This window comes from Sceloporus occidentalis, unplaced genomic scaffold, assembly GCF_023333645.1.
Source record: "Sceloporus occidentalis isolate IW3139 unplaced genomic scaffold, rSceOcc1.0.p SCAF_4, whole genome shotgun sequence".
Taxonomy (NCBI): Eukaryota; Metazoa; Chordata; class Lepidosauria; order Squamata; family Phrynosomatidae; genus Sceloporus; species Sceloporus occidentalis.
In genome coordinates this window covers 139,354,667-139,372,461 of record NW_028316984.1, presented here as the reverse complement: position 1 = coordinate 139,372,461, position 17,795 = coordinate 139,354,667, and the positions used below count along the sequence as shown (strand labels likewise).

General features: G+C 40.9%; 1 protein-coding gene across 4 annotated transcripts in view; it reads right to left on the bottom strand.

Annotated features, from left to right (window-relative positions):
- Positions 1 to 1,104: 1,104 nt before the first annotated feature.
- The window catches only part of PLEKHD1 (pleckstrin homology and coiled-coil domain containing D1), a 48,383-nt gene continuing 31,692 nt past the window's right edge, over positions 1,105 to 17,795 (bottom strand). For 3 of the 4 annotated variants that reach the window (XM_089521759.1, XM_089521761.1, XM_089521762.1), the window contains 8 exons: positions 15,992 to 16,044; positions 15,036 to 15,130; positions 13,665 to 13,758; positions 11,960 to 12,138; positions 10,488 to 10,620; positions 7,749 to 7,893; positions 5,304 to 5,465; positions 1,105 to 4,138 (listed from right to left, as the gene is read on the bottom strand). In XM_089521759.1, the coding sequence (XP_089377885.1) occupies positions 3,984 to 4,138; positions 5,304 to 5,465; positions 7,749 to 7,893; positions 10,488 to 10,620; positions 11,960 to 12,138; positions 13,665 to 13,758; positions 15,036 to 15,130; positions 15,992 to 16,044 (1,016 nt within the window). In that variant the 3' untranslated portion in view covers positions 1,105 to 3,983. The remainder of the gene's footprint in view (positions 4,139 to 5,303; positions 5,466 to 7,748; positions 7,894 to 10,487; positions 10,621 to 11,959; positions 12,139 to 13,664; positions 13,759 to 15,035; positions 15,131 to 15,991; positions 16,045 to 17,795) is intronic. The other variant, XM_089521760.1, reaches the window with a different exon arrangement.

Below are 17,795 nucleotides of genomic sequence, written 5' to 3'. Positions count from 1 at the left end.
GGGTCCAGTTTACTTACGGGAACGCATCTCCCTATACAATCCACCCCGCACTCTTAGAATAAGTGGGAAGAATTTCTTGGAGATACCAGCATCCAAACATGTTTCCAGTTCCCTAAAGGCATTCAGTATAGCTGCCCCTAGACTTTGGAATGGATTCCCAGATGAGACCCGCCTTGTTACATCCTTAGAAACCTTCAAGAAGGCGGTAAAGACAGAGCTCTTTCACCATGCTTATCCTCCTGACCTCCTACGAAGACCACTAGTATGGAACAAGACCAGCTGCCCCCATGATTGATTGTTGTTAATGTTTTCAGGTTTTTATATTTTTATATTCTTATGCTTTTATTCTTTTAACTGTGGTTTTAATGGTGCAGTAACTAATGCTGCTATATTGTAATTGTAATTTTAACCTTGTTGTGATCCCGGTTTGATCCATTGGGAGAGGCGGGAAGATAGAAATAAAAATTATTATTATGATGATGATTATTAGTTCGGTCTCACCAGTATATTTCATAGACTGGAAAACTAGTTTCATGAATTAATGAATTCACATTTCTCTGGAGTTCTAAGTAACGCCACCACTTTGGAGAGTGCATATTTTTGCTACCCATGGATTCCTTATCTAGGGAGTCAACTGTCCACTGCTTGAAAATAACACACACACACACACACACACACATATATATATCAAAAAGCAAAGTTTGATTTTGATATTTTATATAAGACACGATTTTACTACATCGTTGTATTTACTGGGACTTGAGCATCCACAGATTTTGATATCCACAGGGACCCTGGAACCAAATCCCAGCAGATACCAAGGACCCACCATACTTCAGTTTTCTCACTCCTACTTCCCAAAAGTAAAAAAGTGTCATTTCTGTCCACTTTCTGTTAGCTTTATTTTCACATTGGCGTGTTACAGACTGCCAAAATAAAGCTGCTTCGGGTCTCTTTGGAGGTATGCTATTTAAATGATGCATGGGTCCTAAGAGTCCGGAAGTCGCACCAAAGCCACACTCCATTCCTAAGCACTGGAGTGCAGCTTTGGTGCAACTTCCAGATTCTTAGGATGCATGCATCATTTAAACAGCATACCTCCAAAGAGACCCGAAGCAGCTTTATTTTGGCAGTCTGTAACAGGCCATTATTTCTGTTTTTTCTACTTCTAAAATCCCATTTCTGAGCAGGATTCATCTAGTGTGATAAGGCTCCTAGTCTTATGATTTCTTGATTGCAGTCTCCATTCTGATCAGTTTGATCCAAGGTATGAACAAGCTTTAACCATTTCAATTTCCTCATTGTCTAGCTGGATTTCTGTAGGTCCTATGTTGTCATTATTTTTGTTTTATGTTCAGCAGCAAGTCTGCCTTTGCACTTTATTCTTCAGTAGCTTTTCCAAGTCTGTGATGTTTCCCTCTAGTATCTAATGTTACCTGCATATCTTAGGTGATTGATGTTCCTTCCTCATATCTTCACTCCTCCTTCTTCTGAGTCTAATCCTGCTCTTCATATGGAGGAACTTGAGGACAGTTAACACCAAAAAGAACTCAAGGCAGTAGACTTGTTAATGAGTGCCACTAGAGGGAACCAATGCTCCTCAAATTACATGCCAATGACTGCTAACAACTAGTATTTCTCATAGAGGTTTACTGATTTCCATTTTTATTTTTGTTAAGCTGATGCAAACAAGAAAGCATAGAAAATATTGATGTAACGGTGTGCAGTTACTGATGTTCCTCACCTTACTGACTAGCAGGCATAATTGTATTGCCATGTTCTGTTCTAGTTTTTAACCTGCGACATCAATTGCAAATTTTTAACCTGCGACAAATTAAATTGCAAATTACATTGAGGTCAATAGCTGTGCAATTCACCACTGACCATTAGGCTGCTCCAGTCCACAAAGAACGACACACAGCTAAGGAAGCTTTTCAGATCTGTCTGTCCCCTGAGCAATTATTTTCTCTTAACTTTATAGGACCACAGTCAAATCTTCCTTCAAATCGCCCATCAATATATGATGGCACCCTAAATTTTATAGGGTTTTCTGAGGTAAGGAATATTTATCTGGTATTCATTGGCAGTCTCCCATACAAATACTAACCAGGGTTGACTCTGCTTAGCTTCCAAGATCAGAAAAGTTCTGATGCCTTTAGAGTATTTAACATGTATGTAATAAAATACAATACCAATTTCAACTTGATCCCATACAGACCTGTAATCTTGTCTCTGTTCTCTGTCTGATCTCAGTCCACATGCTAAACAGTTTGATAAACCAAGGAGTAGACTTAAGTGTTCTTTATGCTCACTGTGTTTTTCAGAAGAAAACATCTGAATATGTACTTTAATCAGGCAAAAGTAGGAAAGATGAAGCTATTCAGTTGGGTATCACTATTAGTAGTTAGCTGTGTTGCTTGGCAAACTGGTTAATCAAAAGGCAAGGCCTTGTTAGGAAATATCACTTATCTGTATCAAGTGAAGAGAGGACCACACATCTAAGCCAGGCTGGGCAACCTCTGTGGATCAGGGGTTATGTTGCCACCAGGGCTGGTACCTACTGCTGTTGCCCCATTGCCCAAATTGGGTGATGGCAAACCCTGCCCCCATTTAAACAAGCATTTGCTCTGAAATAAGGCATGCAGGGAGCATGTGTCCTGTTTCAGAGTTAAATCATGCTTCTGGAAGATGTGCAGGAAAAGGGGTTTCTCTTTCTTCTTATCTTTTGATGTGTTACCAGCCAATGACCTAGATTTTTGAGTGAGTTGATTAATGGATAGTTGCTCCCCAGAAATGCCTAGAAAGTTTTGCAGGTCAGTGTGTTCTGAATGTTGTCTGTGAGGGAGAGGTGGCGAGGGCTGTAAAGAGAAGAGCTTAGAATTTAGGTAGTTAATAAACTATAAAAGAGTTTTGCTACTAGCCAGTCAGACACAATCTTGGGTAAAACTCCAAGAACATTAGGGTTGCCAGGTGTAATATGGGACACGGTTCCCCACCATCTAATGGTTGTGTACCGCTGCCAAAATTCCCTCTTCTACACAACCATTAAAGGGACAAGAGACCTGTCCTTTATTTCATCTGGAAACCGTAATATGCATGCCATTTCAAAAAAACAAAAAACCTCTCACATGTATCACTGTCTTAATCTGTTCCCTTCCTGCTCTGCTGTTTGCATATTTGTAAACAAACATACTATTTTAAAAAGCCATAAATCCTCCATGAAAAAAATTGGCTTTGTGAAAGCGTGTCCTTACCATTTACAGAGAACAGGTATTATAAAACAATACACTGTACGTACTTTTGGCATGCATGTGGGTATTGAAACCAAACTTGGATTCATACTGCTAGCTATCTGTCAGGTGGCCATCTGAATACTTATTTTACAGACATGTAAAAGAAACCCAGGAAACAAGAGCAGGAGTATTGCTTTCCTCAGCACACTACAGATGATTTGCATCTTGTATGGTTGGCTATCTGCCCCAGAAAGATATCAGTTGGCCAGTAGCATTGGTATCTGCTTCTGGGATGAAAGGTTAAATTGGGCATTCTCTAAAATCAGCCTCTCCCAATCTGGCCTCCAAATCTGTTACATGGCGACTCCCATAATCCTCAGAGAATCAAGTTCCCATGCAGTCTGTGGATGATGATAATTGTCATCGAACACATATGGAGGGGATTGGATTGGAATTAGCCAAGCTCTGTGGCTCACTGTCACTTTGACCCTGACAAATCCTGACAAGGCATGTCTAAATGTGTTAGCTGATGTGATGATAGTTCAACCACAGCCTGCCAGAAGAAACCACTCATCTCCTGGAAATAGTAGCTGAACCACAGCCCTCACCAGTGAGGAATGATCTGTTTATTCCTCACCACTTGGAAAGAGTGTACTTCTGCTTCCAGGCACAGAGAGTCATTGGCCTGTGCTGAGTGGAATGATAGCAAGCTGGGATTAGACTCTCTATTCAGACAGGAGGAAGAAAGGTTCACTTTTTGTTGCCTGAAGAGGAACCTTGACGTGAAATCATAATCTGATAGATGGCTTCCCGGAAATGCTGGTCCTGGCTCAACCTCTTGGCAGCTTGCTTCAGATCTTCTATGTTTTCAGCCTCTGAGTACATGAATGATTGTGACTGCCGCACTGAAAACAAAAATAGCACACAACAATAACTGGAGTCCTGCACCAGACTCAAGGCTCAATGCGAGCAAGAAACATGGAGGCCATTTTGCTAAATTCTAATTTGGGCAAAAAAGAAAAGAAATTACCATATAAACTTGACTATAAATTGAGAAATTTATGTCCCAAAATTGACCCTAAAATCCTGGGTCAACTTACATACGAGTCAATAACTAATACTGCTTATAGAGGCCCCAAAACAAGCAAGCCTGATGCCCCAGTCCTGGTGCCTCAAGGCATCTGTTTTTGTGTCTGTCTGTCTGTGAAAGAGGTTCTCAGTCCAATTTGCAAGCCTTTTATTCCCATGGAAGAAACCCATTTAACACCACTTGTTTCCCTCCCCAGTCTGATTTGCAAGCCTCCTCTTCCCATGGAAGAAACACCTCATTTAACACCACTTGTTTCCCTTCTCAATCCAATGTTAAAACCTCTCCTCCAGCACCTGGGAATTGGTGTTAGGTGGTCAAGGGAGGTCCAGAGAAGAAGGAGGAGGGATGGAAACGGCATTTTCCCCTTTCCATCCTTCATTATAGCCCCCTAGGTTTTACCCTTGACTTATTCATAGGTCATACAGTATCAAAATCCATGATTTTGACCCTGAAACCTTCCCTCAACCTATACATGAGGTCGACTTGTACACGAGTATATATGGTAAATTCTACAAAGTTGGTGCTTAGTACCTGAGGTCTCACAGCGTACAGAGAGTTTTGTGCAAAGATAGTGGAGCAAAGGTCAATTCACACAACTACATGAGCACACCAGAACCAGTACTTTACCTGGGTTTCACTGTTGCAATCTAAATGTGTAAACCCAGCAGATTCTTCTTCAAATTTGCTTGAATTTTTACCCAGGGCTGGTCCTATCATTAAGCTCAGTAGTACAAAATGATAGAACTGTAGAGTTGGAAAACACTCATGGAATCATCTAATCCAGTCCTATGTCACTATAAGTAGCAAACCCTAACTCCCACATTCATTTTTTTCCTGCAAATATTGTATTTGGTGCAATAAAACCTGTGTGGTTTGAAAATACATTGAAATGTCTTGCTAATTTTGCCCAGCAAGGAGAAATATTCTGAACATTTTTCATTCTCCACATGGGAGAACAAAAAAAGTTAAGGTTTACACACCTGAGTACCTACAGTCATTCCATGAATTGCTGGATGTCCTGCGGTGAAAGCGGCAGCTTTTTATCCTGCGGGTTGCAGCCTTGTGGAGATACACAGAATTCTTCATGATGACTGGCATCTTGGCTTCCAACTCGGCATTCCGGATGCACTCCTCAAAGAATTCTGCAGGAAGTGGCACCCAAGGGAGACATGGTTAATGTTGTCTTTAGTTCAGACTTCCTCAGCCTGATGCTTATGGCTTTGACAGCTGGGGTGAAGATGAGAGTTGTATGGTCCCATACATCCGAAGGACACCAGATCAGGGGTGTATATGAGGGCATTGAACACCCAAATAAGAATTCTATTCCCCCAGTGAAATTTTTCTTCAGTCCCCAAATTTCTGTCATCATCACACAGAGTGAGACACTTGAAAATCACTCACACTGGAAACTCATATTTGCTGTGTTTGCATTCCCTTGATAATTTTGCCTGCCCCTTTTCTTTGGGTGCCTGAACTGTATTTCTAAATGCTCAATTCAAGATTTAAGTTACTGTCATGCTAGGAATTTGTAGACTAAAGGAAAATTTCATGGGAACAGAATTCTTATTGGGGCAGCAAGGCCCTCACTCCCCCACTCCCCAGTAGCTACACAACTGCACCAGACTGCACAAGACTGCCCACAAACAGACTCAATTCAAGCTAACATCATGTGTTGAAGATATCAGGAATTAATCTACATTTTAAGATTTCAATTTCTAAACATCGTCAGACTTTGTAGAATTTGACGTTGAGTGATAACTTCATAGAACATGAGTCCTTCCTGCTCTGTGACAAGTTTGAGGCAACAACAATAATGACAAAAAGTAGATATTTTAGTTATATTGCCTTATTTATTTTTCCCAACATCTTGAAAAATTATACACATTTGAAAATATGGAAATGAAATCAGAGAACACATATTTGAATTTCTGAAAACTATTCTCAGCTAGGAAAACTTTGTTGTTCTCCGTAACTGCCTCCCAGAGGTTTCTGGGACAGAAATTTTCCAAAGCAGTGAAGGAGATATTCTTTCCCCCTCATACCTCATACTCTACTTGCTCAAATCACTCACAAGTTAATTTTGTTATTTTGTGGGGCATGCAGGGACAGGAATCAAAGCAGAGTTTTTAGCAGCACTCAGCTCTAGAAATTGCTTTGAATGCCACAGCTTGTGCTTGTACACATAGAGTTTTGTGGACAACTGTGCCAGGACTGGGGGCAAATTTTCACACTGCTGGAGGCCACATCTCTGGACAAAACAAAACTAGAAGTGACATGATGGCATTTCAAGTTTTAGTTGTGGTCAGTTTTGTTTGGAGGTTGGAGGTCTCTGGCGGGTGTGAATGGTTTCTGACCATTTGATTTTTTTTTAAAAAAACACCCAAACTTTTATCAAAAGAATGGAGGGGCTTCTGTGGGATTTTGGAATGTCCTGAGCCTGAAAGGGATTTAAAGAGCTATTTGGGACTGCATGCAGCTTGTGAGCCACAGTTTTCCCAACTCAGCATAGAGTAACATGCTTAGAACATCTGAAATAATGAAATGGTTCCTCCCAGCATGTGCAAAATGCCTTCTTTTATGACATATGCTATGGCAGGTGTGGTGAACATTTGGCCCTGTAGACATTTTGGCTTAGAAACAGCTTCAGCCCAGCCAAAAATTGTCAACAGAAAGGAGTTGTTATCCAATCCATCAGGAAGGTCAGAGGTTTGCCACTGCACAGGTATTCCAATAATCTGTGTGATTACATAGAAATTTAGGGCCAAAATAGATGAAATTTTATATTCATATGTGAACATTGGTGCCAACAAACCTAGCAGCTTTAGAAAAGCTGTTTTTATCAAGAACATAGCAAGGGAGGGAAATATTAAACTTCCCTTTCCCCATCAGCTCCATTCACAATACTAATCACCATGCCCCAGGCATCTGCAACTAGCTTCGTTTAAAAAAAGTGCAACTGCAAAGATATATTTAATGTCATAACTGGCTTGGCCTTCAATTATGATGTTCACATATATGCTTCCCCCACTCCTGCCTGTTTATTTTCCAGGATATGTTGTGCTCTGCTTTTAAAAAAGGTAAACTGCTACAGGAATGTCCAACATCCCTTGAGGTTTCAGAAAATTCTACTCTGCCTGGTATTTGTGAGGGCTGACCGGTTCAGCCAACCTTTCCACCTTGGAAAGGTGGGATGCTGGATGCTTTAAGGGATGCTGGACTGTAACTTCTATCACCACCAGTTGTCATTCTGGTTGGGGATGATGAGAGCTATCGTTCAAAATAGCTAAAAGGTGCCAGGCTGGGGAAGTAAAGGTTAGGTTTACTCCTCTTTCTTCCTATTTCCTCCTCTTTCTGTGGTACCAACTGTGGAATCTACTTCTAAGTTTTAGGACAGGTGGCGAAGGTAAGCTTCTCTGCTCACTTACTTTTCAGATTGCTGACATCTGCTTTCATTTTTTCCTCCTTCTCTTTGTTCCGATGTTTACAATTCAGACCTTGCTCCAGACTCTGTAGTGCCTCTTCAGCCTCTTGCAAACGTTTTTCCAGCTCCATCCGAACCTTGACCTCTGCCTGAGGAGGAAGGAGAAAAGGCTGTCCAAAACCAACCAACAAAAACAGTCCAGAAAATGATAATGCCAGAGGCTCTTTTATGCTATGCCATTACAGCACTGTAATTCCACTTTAATTGCCATCCTGACATTTGCGTTTTTGAGAGACATCAAGGCACACAACAACAACAAAAACAATGTCGAATTCTCTGCCAAAGAGCTCTAGTGTATCACTATAGTTGTTGTGTATCTTCAAGTAATTTCTGACTTATGGTGACCCTAAGGTGATCCTATCACGGGGTTTTCTGGTTCAAACCACTACACCACACTTATCCTAAACATATTTGCTTGAAGCATCTTTGTTATTGTTTAGGAGAGATAAAATTGGTTGTATTTTTATAATCTGTTGTTAGGATATATTATACAGCCATTTTGTTATTTTTATTTATCTGTTATTATTATGATGGTATTTTGTTCCTCTTCCTGATGTATCTATATTTATTTCATTCTGATACTTAGGACCTTATCACACTGGGTTTTTTGAGCTCAGAACTAGGGTCAGTGCGAACTGAGTGATGCGGATTCACGTTAGAACGTTCATGTATTTTCATACCTGGTTGCTTTCAGTGGGAGCCCCTTGTGTCCTCCTTCCGCGAGGCTTCTGAACTGAATCCTTCCTGGCTCCTCATTTTGGCAAGTGCGCTAAATAAGTGGATTGATGGGATTCGCATTGATAGTCAGTTGTAACTCACTGTAGATTGGTCTGGTGTGGAATTCCAATCTGCCGGTGCTCCTGAACACCATCGCAAGACCCCTGGGTTGCAAATCTCCCATGATGCCCTGCTGCAATTCTGGGAGTTCCATCTCTCCCTCCAGCCTCATGTTTCTTTCCCTTCGCATCTGTCATCTGGATTGAAATCTACCTTCCATCCATTTCCAGTTTCATGTGAATGCTAACCTCTGTATCTGCACTGGGGAAATAATCCGGTTTGACTTCACTTTAACTGTTCTGGCTCAGTGCTATGGAATTCTGGGAACTGTAGTGTCCTGAGACATTGAGCCTTCTCTGCCAGAGAGCTCTGGTGCCTCAGCAAACTAATAACTTAAATTATTATTAAGGAGGCTGGAGGGAGAGATGGAACTCCCAGAATTCCATAGCCTTGAGCCAAGGACCCCCAACAAACTCCAACTCCCATAATAATAATACTTTATTTTTAAAATAATAATAATAATTTATTATTTTATAATAATAATAATAATAATAATAATAATAATTTAAGTTGTTAGTTTGCTGAGGCACCAGAGCTCTCTGGCAGAGAAGGCTCAATGTCTCAGGACACTGCAGTTCCCAGAATTCCATAGCACTGAGCCAGGATCACTGCTAGCCTGGAATTGTTATTGTTGTTGTTGTTTTATATAATGTAATTGTAGATTTTTGATAATGTTTTTATTGTAATTTGTATGCTGTTGGATTGCAAAATCCACCACTGTAACCCGCCTTGATCTCTGGAAAGGCGGGCTAGAAATAAAGATTTTATTTTATTATTTATTATTAAAGTGGATTATTTCCCCAGTGTGGATGCAACCTAAGAGAAGGCAACTGCTACAAAGGGAAGGAGAGATGTAGATGAGGAGAATGACAGGAGAATAGATGTAGATGTGGATGAAATGGATCGGGGCTCTGACACGGAGGACCCTTTGAATTTGGCTGCCAGGGATGGGAAAATAGAAGGGAGGAAGAAAGGTGCAGCTGTCATTCCCGAGAAAGTGGAGGGGAAACAGCTGTCATTCCCGTGAAAGTGGAGCCAGGCTCCCTTCTTCACCCCGGAAGTGCAAAGGTTCAGGATGCCTTCAGGGCCCCACTGAGCATGTGCAAGGGTCCCAATTTGAATCGTTGAATCCCCCATGGTATGCACCGGTGTGGAAATACAATTTGCACTCACTCTGCTGTCCCTGAATCCGCATCACGTGACTTGCCTTGGATTCGATTCCCCCTCAGTTCGGAAGGCCAACAGAAGGGCAACCAGGTGTGATAAAACAGTCACATTATAACGTCAATCTGCATCATTTGACCCGCACTCACCCCTGATCTTAGCTCCAATAACCCCAGTGTGATAAGGTCCTCTGTTTAGGCATTTAGATTGCCTTGCAGGTCCACCAATGGGGAAATAGACTAGTTTACCTAGTTTTATTATTGAATAATTGGAGTAATATGCAATTAAGTGGAATTAACATATTAAATTCAGTCACACATTTTCATTACAATCAGTGGAACAGCAAAGCAAGGCGAAGTGAGTGACATCTCTGAGGAAAGAAAAAAAAAATACCTTTCTAATGTTTGGAGGCTAACCAAACTTATTCCTGCTCCCTGGATGATATTACTTCCTAATTCTATTACTGTTGTTGTGAATTTTTTTCTGTACAAATGATTATATAATTTAAAAATGTAGAATATATGTCCAGGTCTTAGGAAAGAAGTAGCAGGGAAAAGAAAGCTGAGATGAGAGTGTAGAAAAGTTACTAGGAATGGAGGGGAAGGGAGTGGTAGTCAAAAAAGGATGTTTTCCAAACTCCATATGGAAAACAATTTGGTATCCAATTTTTTACAATCATTACCTTGAGGTCCCTCTCAGTCTTCTGCTTCTCGGCTGTCAGTTCGGAGAGTGAGTTCTGCAAGGCCCGTGATTGGGAAGAATAGAATTCTCGCTCTTCCTCTAGAGCTCGGGAACGTTCTTCATTCTCCTTCATTCTGTAAATCAATATAGGAAAGGAGACGAATTGTCTTCAGCCGATACCACTTTCTCCATTTCCTACTTATGGTGACTTTCTATCATTGGGTTTTCTGAAGCTGAGTGTGTGACTCCCAAAGGTCACCCAGTGGGTTTCCATGGCTGAATAGGGAATCAAACCCAGGTCTTCAGAGTCACAGGACTTCATCACACAGGGGGAAATTGGGGGAAAATTTGGGGGTTTAAACAGTGATTATCCCATGAAAATTGTGCAATCATGATTAAGATTTTCACACACATTAAAGCATCATTATCCAGGGAATAACCAGCAACAAATCATTCACGGGATTTCCTGTGAATGATTTGTTCCTGGTTATTCCTGGGATAATGATGCTTTCATGGTGACATCATGTGAAAATTTTTAATCGCGATCACATGATTTTCACAGGATAATCAGTTTAAACCCCTGATTTTCCCATGTGATAAAGTCCATAGTCCAACAAACCACTCCACCATGCTGGCAATTATATAGCTTCAAACATTTCACAGATGAAAACACATGTGGCTGAGGATCATCAGAGCACAGTGAATACAGCGTGGGACAAAAGCTTTTAATGAGGAAGAACATGGAAAATTACTACTTTAAGCAAAGAAACTTAGAATTTATGTACAGTAGTGAATTAACAAGGGGAGTTGGCATGGGGGGACAACTGAGGCTATTGGGAAGGGTAAGACAGCTCCTCCTCTCCTCTCCCTCCTCCTGAGTAAATTGAGTGCAAACTACATATGCATTGAAAGTTTGCAGCAACTGAAGTAAGCAGAGGATTAAAGAAGAAAGATCAGGGAGAAAAAAGCAGGACATTTTAAAAGCAGCTGAAAATTTGGGACAGCAGGGGATTAACTGGTACCATCCCTGTCAAATTGGGTATTGAAAGCCCCTTATGACTTTTTGGGGGGGGGCACAAAGGGTTTGAATATATATTACCACAACCCTGCCACAACCCTGCAAACCCTTTGTCCCCCCCCCCAAAGGGCATAAGGGGCATTTTCACCATAATTTTGGTACTCCCAAGACATTTTAGGCCCTTTTTGCAACAGGCGTGACCTGGAAGTCGCGTTCCTATTCTCAAAAAAGGCCTCCCCTAGGCTTAGGATGGCCCAAACCCTCCCCAAAAGATAATAAAATTGCAGAGCTATGGCAATTAAATGTAGCATAATAGCACTATAATTAAGTAGCATGAATGGGCCCTTGATCTAAGGTCATGCATTTGCAGAAAATTCAGAGGTGCAGAGCAAGGTCCCAGTTGCAATAACTTGGCAACCCTGTCCAGAGCACATTAACCTCTCTTGCTTCCTCACCTTTTCTCTGCCAAGAGCTTCTCCTCCAGCAGCTGGTGCATTTTTTCTTCAATGTGGTGCAAGCTGCTGTGCAGACCCCCTGTAGCATCAGGTTGCTCACTCGGGCTAGTTGGGGGTGGCAGCTGATTTTCATTCTCTTCCAGCATTTCCAGAGTTCGCTGTTTTTCCAGGGAGAGTTCCTTAAAGCCCACACAAACAGATTAAACAGTAGCCATTTCCCCCACCTTTCTCTACTTCCCATGTCCCATCCTTCCTGAATTGATTACTCTTTAAAACATTTCAAAGCCAACAATTTGCTTACAGTGGTATGTAAACTGAGATTGCTACATTTCCCAGGCATCTTATTGGGGAGAAGGTTTCCCTGTTTAATTTCCATCTGCCATGCAACTTTTAAACCAAAGAGGGCCATAGTGTGGTCTGCAGGAGGCCCTTTGATTCCACTTTTGTAGCCCCACAGGACACAAGTGGCTCCTGGATTTCACTTCTGTGGTCCCACTTTCCTGTATTTTAACAGTTACACACACATGTACCTTGCTAGTGCTGACAGCATTTGAGAGGACATGACATACTCTTTTTAAAACAATTTCTGCTTGATGAAGAAGCCAATGAAGCTTTGAAAATTTACATGATGGAATTTGTTCATTTCGACTGGCCAATAAAGGCATCATTCTGCTGTGGATTTTGGATTTTGTTTTATTTTGCTACATGGTCAACATAGCTACCCCTGAATATGAGAGGATACCATACATGAAATGTTTTCTATACAGAAATGCAAAGAAGAGCAACAGTTTTGAAAACATATTTTCAAGAATGGCAAGGGAAGAATTAAAATACCAAATTGTCAACTCCCTCCCCTCCCCGCCACTGCCCCACAGGGCCAATGAGCCTAAAGTAACAAAAGCAAGCAATCCTTTCTTTAATATGGAGATATTCAGTGATGGCAAAAACTTTGATCATTCATCTAAAACTGTGAAGGGCAAACTAGCCCATCTAGAAAGCTGGCAATTTTCAGAACACTTCCAGTCAGTAAACTTGTTTATAAACAATGATAAGTGCGAGATTGTGAATAATAATCCTGAACATACACATTACAAACAATAGGAAGGCTAACACATTGCCAAAACTCTCCCTCTGAGTGAGGGCTTGTGGCTCTCCAGATGGTGGACTACAGATCCTATCAGTCCCGTCAGTGGTGAAGATCTCTGGGAACTGCAGTCCAGCTCCCAAACAACGGAATGGCTACAGTGGGAAATATTTCCATCCTTCATTTGTACAGGTCTCCATTTGCATGCTATATGTAAGAGCTAATCCTACAGATGTACTAAAAGAAAATTAATTCTCCAAGTGCCAATTGTGCAACCAAAATACTGTCATAAATACATGTTGGCTTAAGGGAACCCCAAGATTTACTGCAACATCCTACCCTCGTTTTACTAAAATAAAAATTAGTAAAAAAATCTAAGGAAAAAGGTTCAAAAACAGTCTAATGTGGACTAAGCAAACTCAGTGGGCACAGAATATGGTTCATCTGATACTGTTGATGGAATGAAATATTATAGAAGAGGAAAAGGCTGGCTGACTGACCCTCTGAACAGGAGCACGGCATGCTGAAAGATTTTGAGATTGCACGTATTCTTTATTAACATTTCCAAGAAGATCAATTACTAAATGTTATTATCAAGAGCAAAATCAGGTACCTACTTACTTCCAATGATTTTTGCAATGTTTCTGTCAGACTTCGGAGCTCTTTCTTTTCCTCCTCCACTCCTCTGAGAGACCGGGCTGTCATTTCCAGCTCCCTGTGAAAGAAACATGAAGAATATTGTTTCAGGCCCCTAATACTATAACAATTAGTATTAGGTTTACTTTCTCTCCAGGAAAGCCCCCATGCCTGAAACACCTATACAACATCTAAAAATGCAGAAGATGTGTGTTTTTCTACCTCTGCATCTCCATGTTAAGGAAAACTCTGACTATAGGAATTTCTGTATTATATGTCTCTGTGTATGTGCTTTCAAGTCACCTGTCGACTTATGGAGACCCTCATGAATTTCATAGGGTTTTCTTAGGCAAGGAATCCTCAGAGATGGTTTTGTCAGTTCCTTCCTTTGAAACATAGCCTACAGCATCTAGTTTTCACTGGCAATCTCCCGTCCAAATACTAATCAGGGCTAACCAAAATCAGATGGGATCTGGTGTCTTTACAGTATTTAGATCTACCCTTAGGGTATGTTCAAGAGCTCAGGTGGTGTATTATGCATGACTGTTATCAGAATAAAGATAGCAGACATCAGCACACACATTGGTTCCATGGATATAGTTCTGGGGGAGCAGTGTCCCACAAATAAAAATTTGTCCTGTCCTGCATCATGCAATGTTCCTTTTGTTCCAAAATTTCTAGCATTGCAGTAACACAAAACTTCAATTGAACACTTGGGAATACTAGTTAGTACAAAGGAGGTAGACAAAATTAACCAAGGGAATGCAAACATTCCAAACATAAGACATCTAGATGTGAAGTTTTCAGTATCACATTCTCCACAATGCTAAAAATTTTGGGACTAAGGAAAATTTGGGGGACAGGGACAGAATTCTTATTTTGGAGAGGAATGCCCTCACTTTGCATCTCTGTTGCTACACCCTGACTGGCCCCTACAACTTAAAGATGAAGACTGGGAAAGGCCACTCCTGATAACCTGGTAGTCAGAGACTTGCTGCTGTCCATAATGACCAATAACCATTAAAAGGTCCATGGAAAAGCAGGTCTTTTGGACTGATCTGTCAGGAACCCCAGCCAGCATGGAGGGGGCTGACAGCTGTGGTACAAAAACAAACAAACAAAAACACCAAAAACATTTTTCCATGCTCAGGAAAAAAGGAATTGGTAAGAATTTGTACAGTCCCTTCTAGCACTAGAACTTTTATGAGTACAAGCCTGGTTCCAAGGCAAGGACTTTAAATGAAAGCTTACAAAGTGAGGGATCCCATGAAATCTATCCTAGGGTGACAATAGAACGACTTAGGGTTTTTTTGCAGAAAGAGGGGGGAAGGATTCTTCACAGCAAAGATACATTACCGTTTAATCTGCTCTTGTTCCACCCGCAGATCTTGCACCACTTCCTCAAATTGCTGCTTCTCTGCTTCCAAGACTTGGTTGAGACGTTCCAAAGCCTTAAAAGAAGAAAAAGCAGGTGGAATCCAAAGGGCTACAGAGTTTATGTGTCCAGCTGACACTTCTTTCAGGATTTATTCACCCAGTAGAAAATCCTCCACAGAAAGCCTTTCCATATGGAATGCAACACAAAACTCACATGAGCATCTCCATGCAATGAATGCAGTCTATGAACAGAGTATATATGCAGATGTAAGGAAGTCAAAGCCAACCACACCATTGCTGGGTATGTCTATAAATAGCACAAAATAAACAACTCAGACCTCATTTGCACTGCAGAAGTACTGTAATACAGTTTTCACCACTTTAACTGCTATTGCTCAAAGCCATGGAATCCTGGGATTTGTAGTTTGTTATGGCACCAGAGCTCTCTGACAGAGAAGGCTAAATATCTCACAAAACTACAAATCTAGTATTCCATTGCATTGCACCATAGCAGTTAAAATGATGTCAAACTGCATTATTTCTGCAGTGCGGAGGAAGTTTCAGTGATCAGCCATGAGTCAACATCTATATTATTTTCCTCCTCCTCTCTTTCTCCTGTTGGTGCTCTTGGACATCTCAAGCTTTCAATACCATAGACCATGGTAACCTTCTGGAACATCTGAGGGTTTGGGGGGAATTTGTACAGTTCCTTCTAGTACTACTGATCTACAACTCCCATCATCTCCAGGCCAGCACCGTCAGTGAAGATGGTAATAGTAGGTAATAGTAAATCAAACACATTTGGAAAGAAACAGGTTGCATCTCAGCCCTCTGTGAGTGGGAGTTGGGTAGCAAATACCATTCAATTCCATGGTGTTCTGTGAAAATCTTGCCATACTGAATATAACAAAATAATGGAAATGATGTTAACAAACCTCTTTCTGCTCCCTCTGCAGACACAGCTCCTCTGTCTCTTCCATAAGTTTATCTGCAAACACACAGACAGAAATTATAGCAGTCAATAGCAGAAAGCTTCACAGAAATTCAATAGACCCAGAATGCAATCGACTGTGATAAATGTACCATTGCTTCTTATATTGAGCTGCATGTTGATCTGAGAGACTGCAGTTATGAGATTATTTTAATGCAGACTTCCCCAACCTGGTGTACTTCAGATGTTTCCCACCATCCTTGACCTTTTGTCACGTTTGCTAGGGCAGATGGGAGTTGATGTGAGATACAAGTGGAGACCACCCAGTAGGGGAAGGCTGTTTTAAGTAAATAAGATAAATAATAATATAAAACTTTTATTTCTATCCTGCTTTTTGTTAAAACAATCAAAGCGGCTTACAATATTAAAAGAATACAACAATATAAACAAGATATTACCCCCCTAAAAAGAATTAAACAGCTTAAGATTAAAATCACATAAACAAAACAATAGTGGTGGGCAGAGTCATCACATATGTGTGTGGGGTCGTTACATGGCCGAGTAGTTTATTCTGGGAAGGCCTACCGAAACATATCTGTTTTAACGGCTTTCTTAAAGCTATCTAGATTGGCAATTTGATGGTGTTCTTCCCTTTAATCAGTTGTCAAGGAAAAAAATATTATAAATGGCTACTATTGATTGGTTTTCCCTCATCACCATGCTAAATTTTATAACTTCTCATTAGATCCATCAAACTTAACAAATGTGTCTGTGCATGTACCTTCAGGTAGCCTGTTGACCTATGGTGACCTTATGGATTTCAAAGGAATACTCAGAAGTGGTTTTGCCAGTTCCTTCCTGTGAAATAGAACCTACAATTCCTGGTATTCATTGGCGGTCTCCCATCTAAGTACCAACAAGGGCTGACCCTGCTTAGCTACAGAGATCAGACAGGATCTAGTACCTTTATGGTGTTTAGGTGACTTACATTAACAGATGCGAAGGGGAAAAAAATAAAAAATATATAGATAGAGGAAGATCAACAAGGAAGGTGCAGAGACAATCCAATCCGTGACTAAAGGTAGCAGTGACAATCATGTGCCCCTGCAGATAGTGTTGGGTTGTAATTACATCAGTCTTTGTCAGCATAGCCAGTGGTGAGGAATGGTGGGAGATGCAATCCAAGAGCACTCGGTGAACCACATGATTCCTACCCCTTTTCTAAGAGGTGATAATTTTGTTAATAAATGTGGGTGATTTTGAAAAAAAGCAGACATTGTTTGAAGTTCCAGTGCCAATATGGGTTTGTGAATATCTGCCCAATGAACAAGCAAGTGGTAAGGAAAGTGCTTAATGTTTCCCACACCTGAGCATAATCTGTAAATTCACCTACAACAACCACAAGGTTAGAGGACCAGAAGTAGGAAAGAATGTAGGGCAGAGGGAGAAACATTTGCAAAAGTGCAAAAAGTCATAAGCCCTCTGCACACTATATAATTATGGCTGCAACTCATGAAATCCTAGAGTATGGAGTTTGATGATGCACTAAAGGTCTCTGGATGAGTCTTCTGAATAACTCTCCCTAAAGTTCAAAGCCCAGGTTTCCATAGAATATTGCCATGAGTCCATAAAGTGGAATCATAGTGCTATAATTATTTATTGTGAAAGGATCCATAGACTCCCCCTCAACCACTTTCTCTTATAATTTTCCTCTCCGCTTCTTCACATTCAAATTAATCTGGAGGCTGCAGTCACAAACAGAATAATATCTCTGAATCTAGGAACTGTCTGGATCCCTGAGATGCTCA